Source organism: Panthera uncia (genome assembly GCF_023721935.1).
Source record: "Panthera uncia isolate 11264 chromosome B3 unlocalized genomic scaffold, Puncia_PCG_1.0 HiC_scaffold_1, whole genome shotgun sequence".
Classification (NCBI taxonomy): Eukaryota; Metazoa; Chordata; class Mammalia; order Carnivora; family Felidae; genus Panthera; species Panthera uncia.
In genome coordinates, this window is record NW_026057582.1 from 73,846,506 (window position 1) to 73,864,889 (window position 18,384).

The 18,384-nt window shown below is 52.6% G+C and overlaps 3 protein-coding genes across 8 annotated transcripts in view; 1 reads left to right on the plus strand and 2 right to left on the minus strand.

Moving 5' to 3' along the window:
* Position 1, minus strand: part of TPPP2 (tubulin polymerization promoting protein family member 2) — a 1,914-nt gene extending 1,913 nt beyond the window's left edge. For both annotated transcript variants that reach the window (XM_049613170.1, XM_049613169.1), the window contains exon 1: position 1. This exon is cut by the window's left edge and continues 256 nt beyond it. The gene's annotated coding sequence lies outside the window, so the exon portion shown is untranslated.
* Positions 2-411: 410 nt separating this feature from the next.
* NDRG2 (NDRG family member 2) lies at positions 412-9,590 on the plus strand. Of its 5 annotated transcripts, none has more exons than XM_049613174.1 (17): positions 412-477; positions 2,086-2,152; positions 2,850-2,930; positions 3,265-3,306; positions 3,716-3,821; positions 4,036-4,156; positions 4,331-4,393; positions 5,346-5,406; positions 5,622-5,708; positions 5,907-5,963; positions 6,138-6,241; positions 6,919-6,963; positions 7,247-7,298; positions 7,550-7,597; positions 7,837-7,872; positions 8,277-8,328; positions 8,604-9,590. In XM_049613174.1, the coding sequence occupies exons 3-17, from the start codon at positions 2,856-2,858 to the stop codon at positions 8,768-8,770; spliced, it is 1,116 nt and encodes a 371-aa protein (XP_049469131.1). In that variant the 5' UTR covers positions 412-477; positions 2,086-2,152; positions 2,850-2,855; the 3' UTR covers positions 8,771-9,590. The 5 variants fall into 5 exon arrangements, with proteins under 5 accessions (XP_049469131.1, XP_049469129.1, XP_049469133.1 ...); XM_049613172.1 differs by lacking the exon at positions 412-477 and adding an exon at positions 1,045-1,130; XM_049613176.1 differs by lacking the exons at positions 412-477; positions 3,265-3,306 and adding an exon at positions 1,045-1,130.
* A 4,842-nt stretch (positions 9,591-14,432) lies between these two features.
* Positions 14,433-18,049, minus strand: SLC39A2 (solute carrier family 39 member 2). The gene is made up of 4 exons (XM_049613178.1): positions 17,676-18,049; positions 17,364-17,494; positions 17,078-17,128; positions 14,433-16,521 (listed from the first exon to the last, which is right to left on the minus strand). The coding sequence occupies exons 1-4, from the start codon at positions 17,788-17,790 to the stop codon at positions 15,892-15,894; spliced, it is 927 nt and encodes a 308-aa protein (XP_049469135.1). The 5' UTR covers positions 17,791-18,049; the 3' UTR covers positions 14,433-15,891.
* Positions 18,050-18,384: the final 335 nt, after the last annotated feature.

The window sequence follows — 18,384 nt, forward strand, 5'->3', positions numbered from 1 at the left end:
GGCTCGGATGGGGCTAGTGAGCAGTCTAAGACCGCAAACCCACCCCAGGCCCCGAAAGCGACACGCAGCAGTCTCTGAGAAAACACCGCCTGGGCACTGAGATACAGCCGGGCCGAGCCTGTCTCACCCTCCTCCTCTGGGCCGGACTAGGAGGGGTTACCGCCGAAGCCACAGGGTCTCTTGGGTTCCAGCCCGGGACACAGCGTCCTCCCCAAGCCCCTACTCCACCCCCGCAGAGTTAACTCCGCCCCCACGCCTGTTTACCCTAGAGTCAGAGCCCCTGGGGGTCCCTGGCCCCTCCTCCGTCCCCCCTTGGGGCCTTGACCCGGGAGTCCCCGTTGGCCATCCTCGCCCCCCCCCCCTCCCTCTCCCCCCCTTTTTAACGGCCCCCCCCCCTCCCCCCCCCCCCCCCCCCTGCCTTGTTTTCCAACTTCTCAGCAGCCGAGAGCTGGCGTCGGGACGCAGCACAGAGAGGAGGTACCAGGACCCTGGGCACCCCGAAGTTGAAACTCCTACGCCCTCGACGACCCCCACCCCCACCCGTCGGTGCTAGCACACCTGCCCCTCCCAGCGGGCGAGACCCTCGCCTCCTCCGCGGCGATCCCCGCCCACCTCCTCCTTCCTTAACCTAGCTCTGTTTACGGGCAAGCGGAGTCGAAATCGTGGGGTGTCAGCACCCTGGGTTCGTCTCCCCCCTACCCGTCCTCATACTGGGTCTGGGGGCGAAGGAAGGAACCACAGTGCGATAGGCAGATCCAGGTCACGGGTGGGGGCGGTGTGGAGGGCAGGCGTGAGGATCCCCTGCAGGACTAAGGGATCCCCGCACACCCCACAACGCTCGGTTGCGGGGGGATGTCGTGGGGAGCGCGAGCAGAACGCGGAAGCACCCAGCAGTTTGCTTCCCTTAGGGTACCCCTCGGGTCCCCAGCCCAGCCCCTCCCTGAGCGGCAGACAGCCTGGGGCGGGATAAAGGGGGGGCGTGTTTACTGGGGGTCTGGGGCGGATCTGCAGGGAGCTGTCGGCCCGTGGGCGGGCTGGGGCGGGCCGGGGGCGGGTCTGTGGGGAGCCCGAGCCGGGCGGGCCGGAGAGTCAAAGGCAAGTGAAGGTGGAAGCGGCCGCGGCGGCAGCAGGTAGGGGGAGGGGCGGGCGAGGGGCCGCAGGGCCTGGATGGCGCCAGTCGGGCCGGTGGGCGGTTTGATCCCTATCCCTCGGAGCCAACCGCTCGGGGGAAGGGGCCCGCAAGGAGGGGGCGCTGCGCTGCGGCGCACAAAGGCGGAGGCTCCGCGAGCGGCAGGGCGTGTTTGGGGCGTGCGCGAGGTTGTGTCCAGGGTCCCGGGCGCTCCGCGCCGGCCGCGCTAGGGTGTCGATCCCCACGCGGACGAGCAGCGTAGGTGCGGACGGGTGCAGGTCCGGGTCAGTCCCATCCTTCCTACCCATCCCTTCCCAGCTGGCGCTCGGCCCTTGCGGGTCGTCGGGGCGGGAGGGGCGGGGGGGGGTGCTGGGAGGAGACTGTGGGGCCGCCCTCCCTTCCCTTCTCCGCTCGGGGCACCCACACCGAGACTGGGTGGAGAAGAGACTCGAAGGCACGAGGCTTTTTGAATTTCATTTTTAAACGTTTAAATGCTAAACAGTCATGCTCAGCTATCCTCATCTCACTTGAGAGCTGTCAAAAACCTTGAGGATCCCCTAGTTCCCCCTTGTAGTTTGCAAATAGGAAATTGAAGCCAAGAGAAGTAACTGAGTGGGCCAAGGTCACACCCTCAGCGACAGAGCCGGGACTAGAATCCAGAGGTTCCGACACAAGCCACGCTCTTTCCTCCACATCAGCACTTCCTTCTCTCCTCCCCCAGCCTGGGCTGATACCTGCTCTCCGTGTTGTCCCGCAGGCCCCTCCAGCCTGTATTGATTCTAGCTGAAGCCTAGAGAAGACATGTTCATTGGACTCAGGGGTACAGATTAGGGACGGTTAGTGACCTGGGGAGGGTGGGTGACCCAGGTAGTCTAGATCTTGGCTGAGGCTTTCTGTCCCTAAAAGACCCAGCGTCTGTCTCCCGTGTCATTCACCTCATTGCCTTGTTTTCTCAGACCCCTGAGCCAGGAGGGGAGAGAACCCTGACCCCTGACCCCACTGCATCCAGCCAATAGGAGCCCAGTAAGTGACCCCACCCCCCAGGCTGCACAGGTGTTCTGCTCCTCACCAGCCCCACTAATGTTGAATGTATGCTAATTTATTCACAATGGGGAGGGAGGGAGAGTCTTGGAAGGAAGGGAAACATTGGGTCAGTTGGATACAGGTGTCCCTTGTTCTTCTTTTCTTTCTTTCCCTCTCACCCTCTTGGTCTTGGTACTTGGGTCATTTTTAACCCCTTTCCCTTTGAGCTGCTGACCTTGAGGTTTAGTTGAAGGTCACAGTTAATTATGAACTCTCACTACTCTGTTCCTTAGTATCATTGGCATACCCAGTCACTGAGCCATGAGGTTCATCCCTATCTAACTCTGGGAGTGTGGGGTGGCCCCTAAATATAGCACGGGAAACCGGAGCTACACTCCTGCCCCACCCTGGTATTTCTATGCATGACAGGAGAGGGGGGTCTGGAGGTGTGGGTGTTGAGGGGTAGCCAGAGGGATGGCCAGTCTGAAGAGAAGTGGTATCCTGAGTCCTCTGCCATTAGCCTGCCTTTCCAGCGGCCTGGACATGGAGCTGGGGGCGAGAAAGGCTTGATGTGTGCTCCCTCTCCTAGGGCCCTCTGCACCCTACACTGTCCTGGGCTGAGAGAGGGAGCCAGGTGTATGAGATGTGCAGGGGTGGAGGCAACCTCCCCAGTTTTGGTGTTTCTTCATCCTACCAGGCCACCATGGCGGAGCTGCAGGAGGTGCAGATCACAGAGGAGAAGCCGCTGTTGCCAGGGCAGACGCCCGAGGTGGCCAAGGTCAATAGAGACCCTCCGACTCCCAGACCCGAAGTCCAGGCCTGCGGGCATCCCCCTCACCTCCTGCCTTCCCAAATCCATGATCTCTTTCTAACCCACACCCCTGTTTTCTCCACCTGTACCCATGTCTCTCCCCCATACACCACAATGGGAGTCAGGCCTTTGTCCTGTCACTGCACTAACCTTCATCCTCTCCATGTCTCTTTTTGTCATCTCTTTCTGTCTTTCGTCTCGGTTGGTCTCTTTGCCTTTCTTTATCTGTGCCTGTCTCTCCATCTATGACTCTACATGGCTGTGTGTGTCTGCGTGTGTCTGTCTGTGTGTGTCTCTCCAGGAGGCTGAGTTAGCTGCCGGAATCCTCCTGGACCAGGGACAGGTAACAGCTTGGGAGTAGTCCCAGGGTGGGAGGAGGGGTTCTCCTGTCTCCCAGTAGGGAGAGGACTGCTACCTGGCTCTTTCTCCCCTCTCTGCTCCCTTTCCTTCCATTCCAGTCCTTTCCCTTTCCCATCTCTCCCTTTCCTTCCTTTTTCCTCCTCCTCAGAGTTCCTTGGTGCTCTCCCAACTTTTAGGATTCTTTTCCACCCTCTGAATCATCTTCCACTGTTTTATTTACCTGAACCAAAGTCTTGCTGATCCTATTTCTAAATCTTTGTTCCTGTCTCCTCGCTTTGCCCCTCCCATACCTCAACTCCCCAACTTTTGACTTTGACTTTTGTGGGTGTCCTTCTCTTGCCTCTTTTTCCTCTCAGCCTGACTCCTCCTGATGGTGACCTGTTTTTCTGCAGACTCACTCTGTGGAGACACCTTATGGCTCTGTCACTTTTACTGTCTATGGCACCCCCAAACCCAAACGCCCAGCGATACTCACCTACCATGATGTGGGACTCAATTGTAAGGACCTCACCTTCCCCTCCCACTCCTTTCTGGGAAGAGGCTGGTGGGAAGGGTAAAACCCTAAGGGATGGGGAAGGGTCAGCACCCATGTGGCATGTCAAGGGGAGGTTCTGTCCTCTGACTATGGCATAAAAGAAAGAGGGCGGGTTCTGACTTCGGGTTGCTTTTCCCTGGCTGATTCTACCATCGGGGTGATGGGGATTCTCTTTAGATAAATCTTGCTTCCAGCCACTGTTTCAATTCGGAGATATGCAGGAAATCATTCAGAACTTCGTGCGAGTTCATGTGGATGCCCCTGGAATGGAAGAGGGGGCTCCTGTGTTCCCTTTGGGGTGAGAATTAGCTACCTCCCTCCTCACTGGGCTGTGAGGCACAGGGGGTGTGGGGAAGAGTGGACTCGGGAGGAGGAAACAGTGGAGATTCCGGGAAAGGATAGATAGGACACCCTGAGGTGCGGGGCAGCGGGGACAGGTTGGTATTTTCCTTAACATTCTTCTTTTCCCCAGATATCAGTACCCATCTCTGGACCAGCTGGCGGATATGATCCCTTGCATCCTGCAGTACTTAAAGTGAGAAGCCTGGGTACCCCTCCAAACCGTAGTTCTCTGTCTGGCATAATGGGGCCCTTAGAACTCCTGTGTCCACCAGGGTTCCTAGACGGGTTGTGGTCTCTATCCTAGATATATCCTTCCTCCTCCATGCCTCCACCTGACTGTTGAGAGGAAGGGGTAGGTTTGGAAATGGACTTGAATCAGCTGAGTAGCCCTAATGGATAGAGGCAGGAAAGGGAGGGATTATGTGTGGCCCTGCCTTAGGCTGAGGAGGGGCTTCTCTGATTCAGAAGGTCGGAGGAAGTGGAGGGGTGACGTAATCTCAAGGAGCCAGATGGACTTGTCTTTCCCTCCTACTTCCCCTCCTCCACACACACACACCTGTGATCTGGAGCCCTCACACCCTGAGTATGAGGGAGAGAGGGAGAAGGAAGGGAAAGACAGGTGAGCCTCTGTGGTATGTATGCTGAGTGCGGAGGACTCCCGGCTTGGCTTTTCCTGGGCACCCGGGCCATGGGCAGCTCCGGTTTGCCTTGTTGGCTCTGTTTCCCCCATTGTCCCTGTTGTTCACTGAAGTTGTTTTTTTTTTTTTTTTAACATCTTGCTTCAAGTTCCCTTCTTCCCGGTTTCTCACGAGGAACCAGGAACTAAAACAGAACAAGTTGAACTAGCTCTTGAGAATTGAGAATGGACACAGAGCTATGTAGGAAAACAAGCGTCTGGTTGTTTGGGGGATGGGTGTTTCTTTTCAAGACCCTGGCTTCCCAAGAGAGCTGAAGATAGACTTCAGGGACCTACACTGATTACCAGTGTCAATTGTTAGCTCCCTGGCGCCTTCCCTTTTAGCACCCCTCAAGGGAAGATGGTGTTCTGTCCTTTGTGCATGTGGCCTTGGGAGAGAGGGTGAGGAGTTTGAAAAGCCAAAGTTTTGGACACCAGGGCCCATTAGACATGCATTTCTCTTTCACAGTTTTTCCACAATAATTGGAGTTGGTGTTGGAGCTGGGGCCTACATCCTGTCACGATATGCTGTAAGAAATAAAAACAAAAACAAAAACACAAAAGCAACCCAGACAAGGTTTAAGGCCCATGGCAGACTGATTAGGAGAGTGTGGTTTAATAGTGTGTGTTTGTGGGGAGGGGGTGGGGGGCAGGCCCCATGGGACCCTAAGACTGGCCGGAGCTCAGTGGGAAGGGATAAGGCCCTGCCCAGCCTCTGATTCCCTATCCTCCTGCTACTCCTCAGCTTACTCACCCGGATACAGTCGAAGGTCTTGTCCTCATCAACATTGATCCCAATGCCAAGGGCTGGATGGATTGGGCAGCCCACAAGGTTTGGAGGAGCCTGTGTGTTGATGTCTGGGGGGGCGGGGCTTGTGTAGGTCCAGTTAGGCTCTACTAGCATAACTGCTTGGCCTGTGAATGTCAAGAAAGGGGAGTGGAGCAGGGAAGATGTGTGTGTCACTTTGTAGCCTGGGTTTCTTCTCCTCGTGGTATCCTGAGCTTGCTCACCTGCCCTTTTTCCTCATAGCTAACAGGCCTCACCTCTTCCATTCCGGAGATGATCCTTGGACATCTCTTCAGCCAAGTAAGTGGTTGTGGAAGCTGGAGGAAGTAGAGGGGACCTTAGGGTCTTGAATGCTTGGGGTGACTCCCTTAACTGGGATGGGATCTGGGGAGGGAGGAAAGCTTGGCTCTTCTCATCCAGTAACTGTTGACTTCTTTTCTCAATCCTGATTTTTTTTCCTCTTCATTCCTTCAGGAGGAGTTGTCTGGAAATTCTGAGTTGATACAAAAGTACAGAAATATCATTACACATGCACCCAATCTGGAGAACATTGAACTGTACTGGAATAGCTACAACAAGTGAGTGGGTGGTGTGTGTGCGCACACGTGAAGCAAATGTAGAAGCAGCAGCTGGGGGTCGTGGGGAGGTGCAGAGAAGGAGAGCGAAGTCTGGGATGTACACAGTGCGAGGAGGGCAGGATTTGGTGTGCAGCTGGGGCAGCTGCGGGCCAGACCCCGTGGAATGAATTATATGGAGCCGTCCCCCTTTCTCCTGTTTACCTCCCTTGGATTTTTGGATTCCCAGAAGTGAGATAGATGGTCTCTTGTCCATGTGCCCTTCCTCCCCCTTCACTGACCTCTGGCCAGAGACCTGGGGCACAAATGACCATAGGGATTGTGTTTGAGGCCTGCCTGCCACCTTGCCCTTTGGTTCCCGCTTTTTTTTTTTAACTTTATTTATTTTGAGAGAGAGAGAAAGAGAGCGAGAGCAAGAGAGAATCCCAAGCAGGCTCTGCCCTGTCAGTGCAGAGCCTAACGTGGGGCTTGAACTCATCAACTGTGACCTGGGCCAAAGTCAAGAGTCAGATTCTTAACCAACTGAGCAACCCAGATGCCCTTGTTTCTCACTTTTAATTATTAATATTTGACTGTAATTTCTGGGAGGAAGAGAGCTTCCTCAGGGAGGAGATGGCTTCCATCCGGATAGACAGCATTGTCTGCCTAACATTCCTGCTCCTCTTTGAACCCCTCTCTAGCCGCCGAGACCTGAACCTTGAGCGTGGAGGTGCTGTCACCCTCAAGTAAGACGTTAAGAGATAAAGCTTTGCCTCTCTCTCTGGATCTTCCCTAGGTGCTTATATTCTTTAGAAGGAGAGTCTTTTAACAGGGAGTTTTCTCATTACCTCCCACCCTGTCCTATGAAGCAAATCTCACTGTCTAGGTCCATCCCCCTTTGAATTGTCTTGGTAGGGTCAGAAGACCGTCTCCTCTTTGGAGTCAAACATTGTCTAACTGCTCTTCTGGGAAAAGGCAGGTGACAGAGCACCAGGGCCTTACCCTCTTCTCCCGACACTATGCCTCTAGGTGCCCTGTGATGCTGGTGGTAGGAGACCAAGCACCCCATGAAGATGCAGTGGTCAGTAGGGAATTTTGGGGTGGGTGAGGGAGGGTTGGAGATCCAGGGTGGTTGTTAGAGGGGTATCTTGCCAAGAGGCCAGCTCTGGAACAGGGAGAGTGACTGTGGGGCATAAGAGGTTGATTCCTGGTAAGAAGGAAATGGGTACGAGGCTAATGGGAAAGAAACTGGGATCTGGGTCCTTGGGTCCCTTCGAAGGGAGGGGCCACAGGGAGTATGACCTCATTCATTCAGCCTCCTGCTTACTCCAGGTGGAATGTAACTCAAAGCTGGACCCCACCCAGACCTCTTTTCTCAAGGTCAGTAACCCTACTCCATACCCCGCCTGACTCCTGGCCCCCTGTGCAGAGCCATAGATCCTCTCTAGATTCAGCTTCTAGGCCTTCCAGGTCCTGCATGGGAGCAAGTGGGGCAGATAAAGAAAGCAAACCCTGAGGGCCTGGAGTGGGGAGGCTAAGGAAAAGAGAACCTTTTCTATCTCTTGGCATGGCTCCGTTTATTTATGTCTTCTGGATGGTTGTCTCTGTCTCCTGCACAGATGGCTGACTCTGGAGGCCAGCCCCAGCTGACTCAGGTGAGTACCCCTGCCGTCCATGGGATGGGATATTAGTGGCTCTGAACCATACACTTTGTTGCTCATCCATTTGCCACTCATTCCACACCTAACCTGCCATGGCTTGGGGTTCCAGCTTGGCTTCTTTTTCTTTTTTAATGTTTGTTTATTTATTTTGAGAGAGAGAGAGAGCTAGAGAGCAAGAGAGCAAGATCGTGAGCAGCAGAGGGGCAGAGAGAGAGGGAGAGAGAGAGAATCCCAAGCACTAACAGTGTGGAGCCTGGTGTGGGGCTCGATCTAACGACCCTGGGATTATGACCTGAGCTGAAATCAAGTCAGATGCTCAGTTGAGTCACCCAGGCAACCCTCCATCTCAGCTTCTAACCTCACCTCACTGTCCCCCTCTCCTCTTCTTACTTCCACAGCCAGGCAAGCTGACCGAGGCCTTCAAGTACTTCCTGCAAGGCATGGGCTACAGTGAGTATGGGAGTCAGAAGCTATCATGAGAACAGTGATTGCTGCACAGGAGCGGGGAAGGGATGGGCACTGGGGGGGTGGGGGGGGTGGGAGGGGGTGGGGGGAGGGAACCATTTCAGGCTAGTTCTGGAAGTTACCACCATCTGCCAAATCATTGACCTCCCGCTCCAGCCCCATTTGTGACTCTCGGCTCACCCAAGCACCCCACTCTTGAGTTGCCAGCCTCTCTGTCTCACCTCCTTTATGCCTACCTGCTCATCCTTCTGTCTCCACAGTGGCCTCATCCTGCATGACTCGCCTGTCACGATCGCGCACAGCCTCCCTGACCAGCGCAGCATCCATTGACGGCAACCGGTCCCGCTCTCGCACCCTGTCCCAGAGCAGCGAGTCTGGAACTCTCCCTTCAGGGCCTCCAGGGCATACCATGGAGGTCTCCTGTTGAGTGACCTTTGTCGCCCTGGTGTAGGACCCAGCCCTCACCTCCCCCAGCACTAACCTGGGAGGTGCATAGGGCACTGGGCCAGAGTAAGGGAAGATGGGCAGATCATGTGGGGAGATGACCTTGATCTTTGATTGCTACCCTAACCTTGACCTCTAACCTGTGATTCCCCTCAGCTCCTGGGAGAGATGTCCCAATATCTCTTAGGGACCCAGACCCCTAAAGTATCCCTCTCCCTCATTGTGGTGTTAAGGTGATGAGGGCACATACCCCTCTCCCTAATCTAGGTGTCTGTTGATAAGGGACAAGAGGTTGTTGTAGTTGCCCATGTGCCTCCACCAGACTCTCCCTACTTATCCCATTGCAAGGGTGGGGGACTTGGGGCCAGGACTCCATTCACCAAATCTGATAGGGCTTCTCATGAACCCTTCAGATCTCTGACGGGTATGGACCTAACTGAATGTGTGTCAGGGGAGGCTTGCTGGTGGGTTAATGGTCCTCAGGATGGTATAGAAACACCCAGTGTGTGAAATGGAAGTTGGAATGGGAGGTGGTGGGCAATGAGCAAGTATGAGGGAAGGATCGGAGCTGGGGCAATAGGAAGGGGCCTGGGGCCATTGGCTGCACTAACTTTGGTAGCTCTCTAGACAGTGTGTGTCTAGAGTGGGAGGGGGAGGGAGCTAAGCTGGGGCAGGGCTGCTTGGGGCTTGTCATAGGGGTGGGAAGGGCTATCTTGGGGCTCTGACCACACTGTGTTATGTGTGGAGGGTGCCCTCCTGTGTCCCACAATTTCTGCTGTAACAATAAACTGTAGAGGAACTGAGTGCCATTCTTCCTTGTCTGAGTATGCCCGCATCATGCCCCTGTTCATGACTTCCCCCTGCCCAACCACATTCTCTTCTCAGATATGGCATGGACACTTCACAGAACGTGACTACATGGTCACTGACCCCTATTCCAATAGGATGGTATTGTCCTTGATATTGATAGTATTTTCAAGTTTTGGGAGAGAGGAGCTATGTAGGTTTTATGGGACTTATTATTAGTTAGTTGATGTCACCAACATCATGATCTGAAGCAGGAAGTACAGAATACTGGCTGAAGTGTCCAAGGACATCTTGTGACCACCTTCCTGCAGGATCCTCCCTAGGGGTCACCTAAATTCTATTTTATTTTATTTTACTTTTAACTTTTAAAACTTCATTTTGAGAGAGAGAGAGAACTTGTGCAGGGAAGGGGCAGAGAGACAGGGAGAGAGAGAATCCCAAGCAGGCTCCACACTGTCAGTGTAGAGCCTGATACAGGGCTCAAACTCTCAAACCATGAGGCCATGACCTGAGCCAAAATCAAGAATTGGACGCTTGGCCAACTGAGTCACCCAGGTGCCCCTAGATTCCACTTTAGATGGTTCAATAGAATCAGTAGACCAGGCTTCACGCAGTTACTACAGGGGTTGGGTTGGTCATAGTTGACCCCAATCTGAAGACTCCTTCAGGAGAGCGAGAGCACAAAGGATTTCCTCTCAGGAATCCTCCTCCCCCATGAATCCAAGAATTCAGGGAGTTTTAGACTGGTTCTCTGAGAAGTTTTTCAACAAGTATGAACAATACTCAGCAAAAGGACTTCAGATATTGTGGCTGTTGCAGGCTGATTCTTGGGCTCTTGGGGCACAAAAAGTAAAAAATGGGAAGGTACTTTACAGTGTTATTGTTAAGAGTGCTGTGGATGGACTATTACAAGGTCACTTGCTGGAGTACTTTCTAGAGTACTCCACACACAATTATGTGCTTTCCTCAATGCAACTGAGCTGAGGACTAATGCAGCTTGCTGTCTGGTGCTGACACACTGACATGGAAGGGAGGCATGGAATATGTTGCTGACTCTTGAGCATTTCGTCACTCTCTCAGGACTGAGACTGCTATAAATGCATGAGACCAGGACTGGAGGGGGCTGGGGTCTCAGGTGACTCGCAGGGTTATAGAGCTGGCTGTTGATGGCAAGTGTGTTGGGTGACCTCATGCCGGGCAGGTAGCAAAGAGTGCTTTAATGCCACCCTAAAGAAATAGCACAATTGGAATCACTGGACTGACTAGCTCCTAGGTAAACAAAACATGACAGAAAGGCAAAGAACTCCAACCAGCATCAGCCTTGCCTGGCAAAAGGTGCTATTGTGCATTATGGGAAGGAAGGCAGGTCTTCTCACACAGAGAACACCATTAGCAAGGTAATCTTCAGAAGAGGGAGGATACCATGTGTACACGTGTGAATGTGTGTGTATGTATCTGTCACGCAGGTGGTGTGTGACATGGTGGTGACTGTGTGTCCCTCTCCTATAGATGTGTCAGCATGAGAAACCCAAGAGTTAGGAAGAGGGAGAGATGCTCTCTGCTGGGAGCAAGGGAGAGGGGGTTTGCTGTCCTTGTCTGACCTCTTCACTTTGTTGGTCCTAGACATTCCAGGCTAGCCCATGGGGATGCAGTGCCCTCCTGTGGTTGGCATGGTTCTTCCTAACCCCCCCCCCCCACCCCGTCTCGGTTTCCCTCCCAAATCTCCCAGTGTTCTTTGTGATTCTATGCAGTAGCTACATAGGGAAGCCATGGTCTGTGGCTCCTGCCTGTTCTGAAGGTCAGAGCTCAGGAGAGGTGAGGTGACTTCACAGAAGGCTGAATCACAAATTCCCTACTTTTTGTCTCTGCTTCAGGCTTAGGACTCCTGTTTCTCTCTTCCTCTCATTCTCAAGGGATGTGTTTCCCTGACTTCAGGGATGGAAGTCCAAGATAGCTAAGAGAGGGTTTACTGGGAAAGAGAATAAAACTAGAAGACTACGGTGATGAGAATCTTGTGGGTCAGCTTGGAAAGTCTGGAACTCATGAAGAGATTTGAAAGAGTGAGTCTCTGAAAGTACACACAAAACTGACCCTGCAGTAGGAGGGAGAGATGTGAAACTTCAGAGAGCACTCCTTTACAGAGTTAGGGCAATGCCAGAGTGGGAGACACCACCTTTCTAGAGATTTTGGTACTAAATGGAAAGTGAGAATCAGTTGTCACTGGAGGCCAGGGGTGTGGTCAAGGTAAATGGTGCCCAGAGCAATTACGTTGTTTGCACCGTCTCTCCTTGCCAACATCAGAATTTCCCCCAAACTGGGTAAATAGTAAAGGTAGGATGCATTCTATATTTGACATTCAATACATCTAAAGATAGTAATTCTGAACAAAATTCAAATAAAAAGGAAGTAGTCAGCAACTGGCCTCTTTAAGCATCCCTGCAGACTGGGGCCTGGGGGTGTACCACCTGTCTACACACCCCTTTTGCTTCACCTTTGCAAGTGGCCACGGGCTCCTCCCTCAGGTGCGGGGGCGGGGAACATGAGGGTGCCTGACCAGCTGGCGCACATACACTCACACATAACCAACCCATTCTGATTCTGGCAACCATTCTTTGTACTCTAAAGCCAGGAGAAAGGGACTATTTCCTATGGGCACTGTCTCCTGTGAGGGAGGCAAGACACTGGCAAAGGGGTGAAGTGGAACGGACTGTCTCACAGGAGTTAGCCTGGAGCTCTCTGGTTTTGTTCCTGGGGCATCTTGTTCACAGGTGCCCGTCTTTGGCTGACCTCCCATCCTGCCCCAGGATATTCACTAACCTCCATTCTCTTTGATGCTGTGCCCCATCTCCTCTCCTTTTCTTCACCACTGTCAGCTTACAACTGTAAAAACCCAAGCCTTGGCCTGTATGCAAATGAAAGGTGGGGGAGCTCCCAAGGGTTACTTCAGGGAACCATTTATTGTTGCAAAAGTGGAAAGTTGGTTCTAGGTGGGAGGGCAGTTGGAGGTCTCATTCTTCTGGCTTTTTTTGTTTTTTCCTGTTTAAATATATAAAAAATACATGTGTGGGGATGGAAAATAAGGGATGGGGAAAGGGCACAGGGGTTCAGGAGACTTGAAAACACTTCCACATAAATTCTTTGGTGACTATTGCAACTATCTTCTTCTCTATCCTTTTTCCCAACCTGTATCTTTCCTGTATTTTTTAAAAACTCTCATGATTCTAAGGTTTTTCGGTTACAACCTGTCTGTCAAGGCTGAATGAAGTGTGTCAAGGTTTACTCCTGAATCTGGCTTCCAGTTGCCAGGACTCAGCTACCTCTGCTCTCCCTCCTTCCCCATGGCTCTCTTACCTGTTCTCACTCCACCCTTCCTCACTGCAAGCTCATTTAAAGTCACCTTCATCTGCTCCTTTATAGCCCTCTCTGACTCCTTGCTGGGGATTCATAGGTTTTGGAAATGATCCGATTGTTCCTTTTTCTGATCCTGATGTTCTCTCTAGGGAGCCATCCTCGAGCTTTATTCCAGCTCTTGATACGATATGGTTCCAGCTAAAGATGGTTCCTGTCCTGGTTAGTAGGTCTTGGGAAAGGAAAGGCGATGGTCGTGGGAAGGAAAGAGAGTGCTGATGGCTGAAAGCACAGGTGGCTGAAAGGGAATGTAAGGGCTCCTGGGCTGGGAGGAGGCAAAACGTGCATGACTCACCCTTGCTTGAGATCTCCCAACCTCTGCTCATTTCCCTCAGATGCTGATAGCATCAGTGACCCAGAAACATATGAGGAGCCCAGGGTCTCATGTCCTCAAGTCTCCTTTCTGTAGTCCTGCAAATCCTTTCCACCTGAAGTAGCTACCGTCCATAAAATTGTGTCCCTCCCAATTCAGCCTTGAAAAGGCCCGGCAAGACCACTCAGGTTGAAAGTAGCAGACAGTCGATGGCATGTTGGATATGAGCCTCCAGATTTATGTGCCTCACAAGACTGATATGCCTGCAATGCACCAACAGGCAATTTTGTCCTTTGGCTTCTTCGCTTTGGGCATGAGCAAAAAGAGACCCTGGCAGTAGATCACAGAGTAGAAGTGGAGTGAGGGTGGGAGGGTGCTCCTCTAGTGTCCTCCTGGTCGGATCCCTGCAAGCTGGTTGTATCCCTCCTCTGAGGCCACAGCTCTTACTGGACGCCCCTTTCTCATTTCTGCTAACTGCTCCCTTCTCTTCAGCTGGGGTAGCAACATTGTTTTTGCTCACCCTCCAGCAGACATTTGCGCCACCAAGCACAGCAGTGTTCTTTCTCAGCCCCAGGGGATTGCACCATCCACTCCTTACTCTGTCCAAACCCTGCCCACACCTTCCTATATACTCCCTTTATTAAACTTGCCTCAATTACCCATGTGCTCTCTGCTTTCTTCTGAGACCCTAACACATAGGATGGGAGGTAAAGGGAAGGAAAGGGAAGGAAGAAGAGAATCTATATAGTTGAGTTTTTCTTAAAATCAGAGAAACATGGGTTGGAAGCCCACCTAGCTATGTGATCAGCTATTTAACTGTTCTGCATGTGTCTCCCTCAACTTACAGCGGGGATAATACCTACTTGGCAGGGTCAGGAAGGTGAGATCATACTTGTGAATGCAGTAGCACAGTGCCTGGCACATAGCAGGTGCTCTGTGTGGAGACTCTATTATTATTACTACATCTGAGGCTCTGTTCTGAGTACATATTACATTACCTAATACTGATGGGAAAACAGAATAGGATGGTATTTCAAGGAAATGGTTTCCTGTATCAGACATTTTTATTTAGTTGTACCTGAACCTTGCCTTCTCACTCATCCCTGGGTGCGTAAGCTGGGCTTCTGAGGAGGTTTGTGTATCATAGTTTGTGGGGAGGGGAATGGGATGGACAGGAGACAACTCTGGCAAGAAGGAAACTCAGGAGACCTTGTCAATGTGAAGGTGACTTGGCTTCTGCAACTGTCAACATCAGAAGGGGCAAAGTGGGGAGAGTGAGTTCACAGGGTACACCTTCTCTCTTCCTTTTTTTAAATGTTTATTTATTAACTTTGAGAGAGAGAGAGAGAGAGACAGAGACAGAGAGAGAATGAATGGGAGAGGGGCATAGTGAGAATCCCAAGCAGGCTCTGCGCTATCAGCCCAGAATCTGATGTGGGGCTCGATTCCACAAACCAGGAGATGAAATCAAGAGTCAGACACTCAACCAACTGAGCCACACAGGCACCCCTCTTCCTCCTTCTCCACTAAGTCTGCAATACCCCTCCAATTCATGGGTGAAGGGGCTGGGTAACAGGCAGATAATCAGCTCCGTATTTGTCCTTGGTAGTTTTTAAGAGATGTAACACAGTGTAGGGGCTACTTGAACTGAAAGACAGACGGCCTAGTTGGGAGGGGCTGGAGGCAGAGGGGCAGGTAGAGCAGGCAGAAGGAAAGCCACTAAGTTGTGGCAAAGCCAAGTAATCACCCTAGGCATTTATCTGGCGCCTCTCTCTCCCTCTCTAAACACTGCTTCTTAATCCCGCAGCTCAAGGCAGCTAGCTGGATGGAGACAGGGGCTCAAAGGAGAGCAATAGCATCCTCGAGGCCACACAGGGCTCAGTGTGAAAAATAAAAGCCAGATGAAAGGAGGCTCTATTTAGCCTGATCTCAAGAGTCTGTTGGACACACTGTAGTTGACTGATAATAGGTACTGGGAGTGACGTGGGTGTGGTTTCTGTTTTTACACCTCTTCTCTCTAAATGCTGGGAACTCTGGCTCAGTTTCTCAACACCTGTGGGGAAGACAGGAGCAGGTTGTTGGAATTTCAGCAATGCTGCCATGTTTGGAGGGCATGGTCTGCAATTGACAGAATGGCTAGGGGCCCGGATTCCAGAAGAAAATACCCCATCCAGTGTTCATTCACCCTTTCCACTCCCCATTCCACCACTTCCTGTACTGGGCAGCTCCTAGGCAACCTACAGAAATGATGTATAGCATGGCTGAAGGGGAAGGGTAAAATGGACATTTTATTGTTCACAGTAGCATAAATGGGACGGGAGTCAAATCTAGAGTGATTGTGTTTATATCAATTCTCCAATTTATAGGCACTCAACTTAAACATCTTTCTCTCAGTCCTGGATGAGAAATGGGATCTCATGTAGGGAAAAGCTGGGGTCCAGTTCATGTGGACGATGCCTAGTGAATGTCACTTAGTCTCAGTAGAGAAATATCTGAGGGCCAAAGCTGTCTGGGAAGTGTCTCCCAGGGGCAGGAAGGCCATTGTAGATAGGTCCATCAGAAGAATCAGGAATCTCTCAGGCCCACAAAGCAATAATGGCCATGAAGGCAAAACCGGCGGCTACACAGCCCCACTTGGCCAGAGGGGCCTCGGGGCCAGCTAGCTCCCGGGGCAGAATTTCTAGGAAGGTGACATACAGAAAGGTGCCGGCTGCCACACCTTCTAACACAGCCTGGGTTAAGCCACGCCCCCCTTTAGAGTCCCCCTGAGTCACAGCCAGTCCCAGGACCAGGCCCAGGGGGGACATGAGAGCCAGTGACAGGATGGACAGCGTGGCCCATCGCGAGCCAGTGCCTATCTGCACCAGCCGCAGTCCTACACCAAACACTATGAGCCCCTTGTGAGCCAGGACTGCAAGACAGAGCTGCACGGTAGCTGCTACTGTTGGCTGCAGCCCCACAGCCAGACCTTCAAACACTGAGTGGAAGGAGAGGGAGAGCAAGAGGACAAGGGCTCGGAGGGGACCCTTTGAGGGGGAGGGGAGAGGTCCATGGCTGTGGAGTCCAAGGACGTGAGCCCCGTCCCACTCCTCCTGCACTGTGACCCCTTCAGGAGCCCCAGGATAGCACTGCAATGCCAGCGACTCCAAAAGGAAGACAAAGAAGAAGCCCAGGGAGATGATGAGCTCTCCATAGGGATACTCCATCTAGGAACAGAAAGAGGGCTGTGAGGTGGGAAGGGAAGACAAGAAAGTACACTGGGTGGCCATGGGAGTGGGAAACCAAGGAGAACGGGAAATGTGGGGCTGTGCCCAATTAGTAAAATCTGGCTGCCTGTTTGCCCGGCCGGCTCTCACTCTGGCCAGTGGCCTTATTACCATCTGCTTCAAATGCTTCCAGATTGATGTGGCCTATGGTGCAGAAAGAAGGGCAGGGGAATGAAGCCAAGAGCAGGTATGGACAGTGACAACCACCACCCTGAGGGACTAGGGGACACAAAAGTGATAGGGTTAGAAAAATGGGAAAAGAATGTGAGGCATGTGAAAGGGTCCAGAGAAAGAATGAAAGAGTAAAGCAGAGTTTTTTTAGGGCGTCCACAAACCCAAAAGGATTGGGTGGGCTCCTCTTTGGTCTGTGATGTCTGAGCTGAGGAGCAGAGGGGATTTCTGTTTCTCCTCACATACTTCCCTCAAAAGGGTCTGGGTGGGAAAGGAGTTTCGGCTCCCCTCCCGCTCCGGGGAGGGACTGGCGGGAGATACTTACCTGTGCTGAATCGGCATCATCAGAAACACTTCCCTCCCTTCTTGTCCTGTTCTAGGGAGAAAAAAGCAGCAATCAATGGAGGATGGAGCTCAGCTTCCTGTCCTGCCCCTTCAGCTCCACTGCTTTCCTTAAAGTCCAACCTGTTTTCACCATGCCACAGGAGAGCTGTCTTCTTCCCTGTCCCTCCCTGCTGGTCCTCAACTCTGTCACCTTTCTCCCTTCCTCCCTTGGTTCTGCTCATCATTCTGGCCTCCCGGCTCTGTAGCTCAGCATTTCCGCTGCTCACCTGCATCATAAACTTCTGGATCTCTGATTCAATTCCCTCCAGGGCATCAGCAGTCATGTGCATGAACCCCGCTCCCAGGAAAACACCTGCAGAAGTGCAGCCCAGGAGGCTGAGGACCCGGCGGTGACGACCTAAAAATGGGGAAAGTTACAATCTAGTTGGCAGTGAGATAGAAAAGGTGACAAGAGAGAGACAGTGGCACGCAATACCCCAAGCTTGGGGATGATGAGAGAATCAGAGCAAGGCATCAGGACGGGGTGACGGGGTTGTTGTCAGGATTAGGTTATGGGGACATGTGCTGCAGGGCCATACCTGTGGCTGCATCCAGCTGGAACCATTTGAAGCAGATGGGAATAAGGCCGCAGATCAGAGTGAGAACCAGCAGGGCAAACAGGCAGCCAATTTTTACTCCCAGTAGTGGTTCCATCCTTGGGGTGCAGGGTGAGCAGAGGCCTCGGGATGGCAAATGGAGTTACAATCTTCAGAGGAGTGCTGTCTTAGGTGGTCAGAGCTGGAGTAGCTCCTCTCCTGAGTTTCAGGAGGCTGTTGGGATCCTCCTCTTGTCCGGTGTTGCCTCTGCTTGCGCAGCCTTGCATAGCTGACTGGGGCCTTGCCCCAGATTCCCGCCCTCCCCCTACAAGGAGGCCCCTCCCCTGGCTCATGCCTTCCAGAACTTGGAAACCAGAAACTCCAGACTCCCTGCCAGGCACAGCCTGTGCTGTAGGTCCTCTTCTCTTCGCTGCCATGACTAATCCAAATGCTGTGGACAGTCTTAGTTCATGCCTGGGGCTGGTCTAATCCAAAATGGGAGTTTGGGGAGGGCCTTCCCAGCTGTTTTGTACTGGGGACACCTGGTCCTGCCTTATTCAAGACACTTCATCTAAGACTTCCATACCCTCTCCACCCCACCCCACTCCCTGTCTCATGGGTTATGTTGATATCTGAACCCTCCCCTTTCAGAGGGGATTTGGGGCCACTTTCAGGTAAGGAGGTGGGGCTGAGAGGTGGTGCTGCCGCCCAC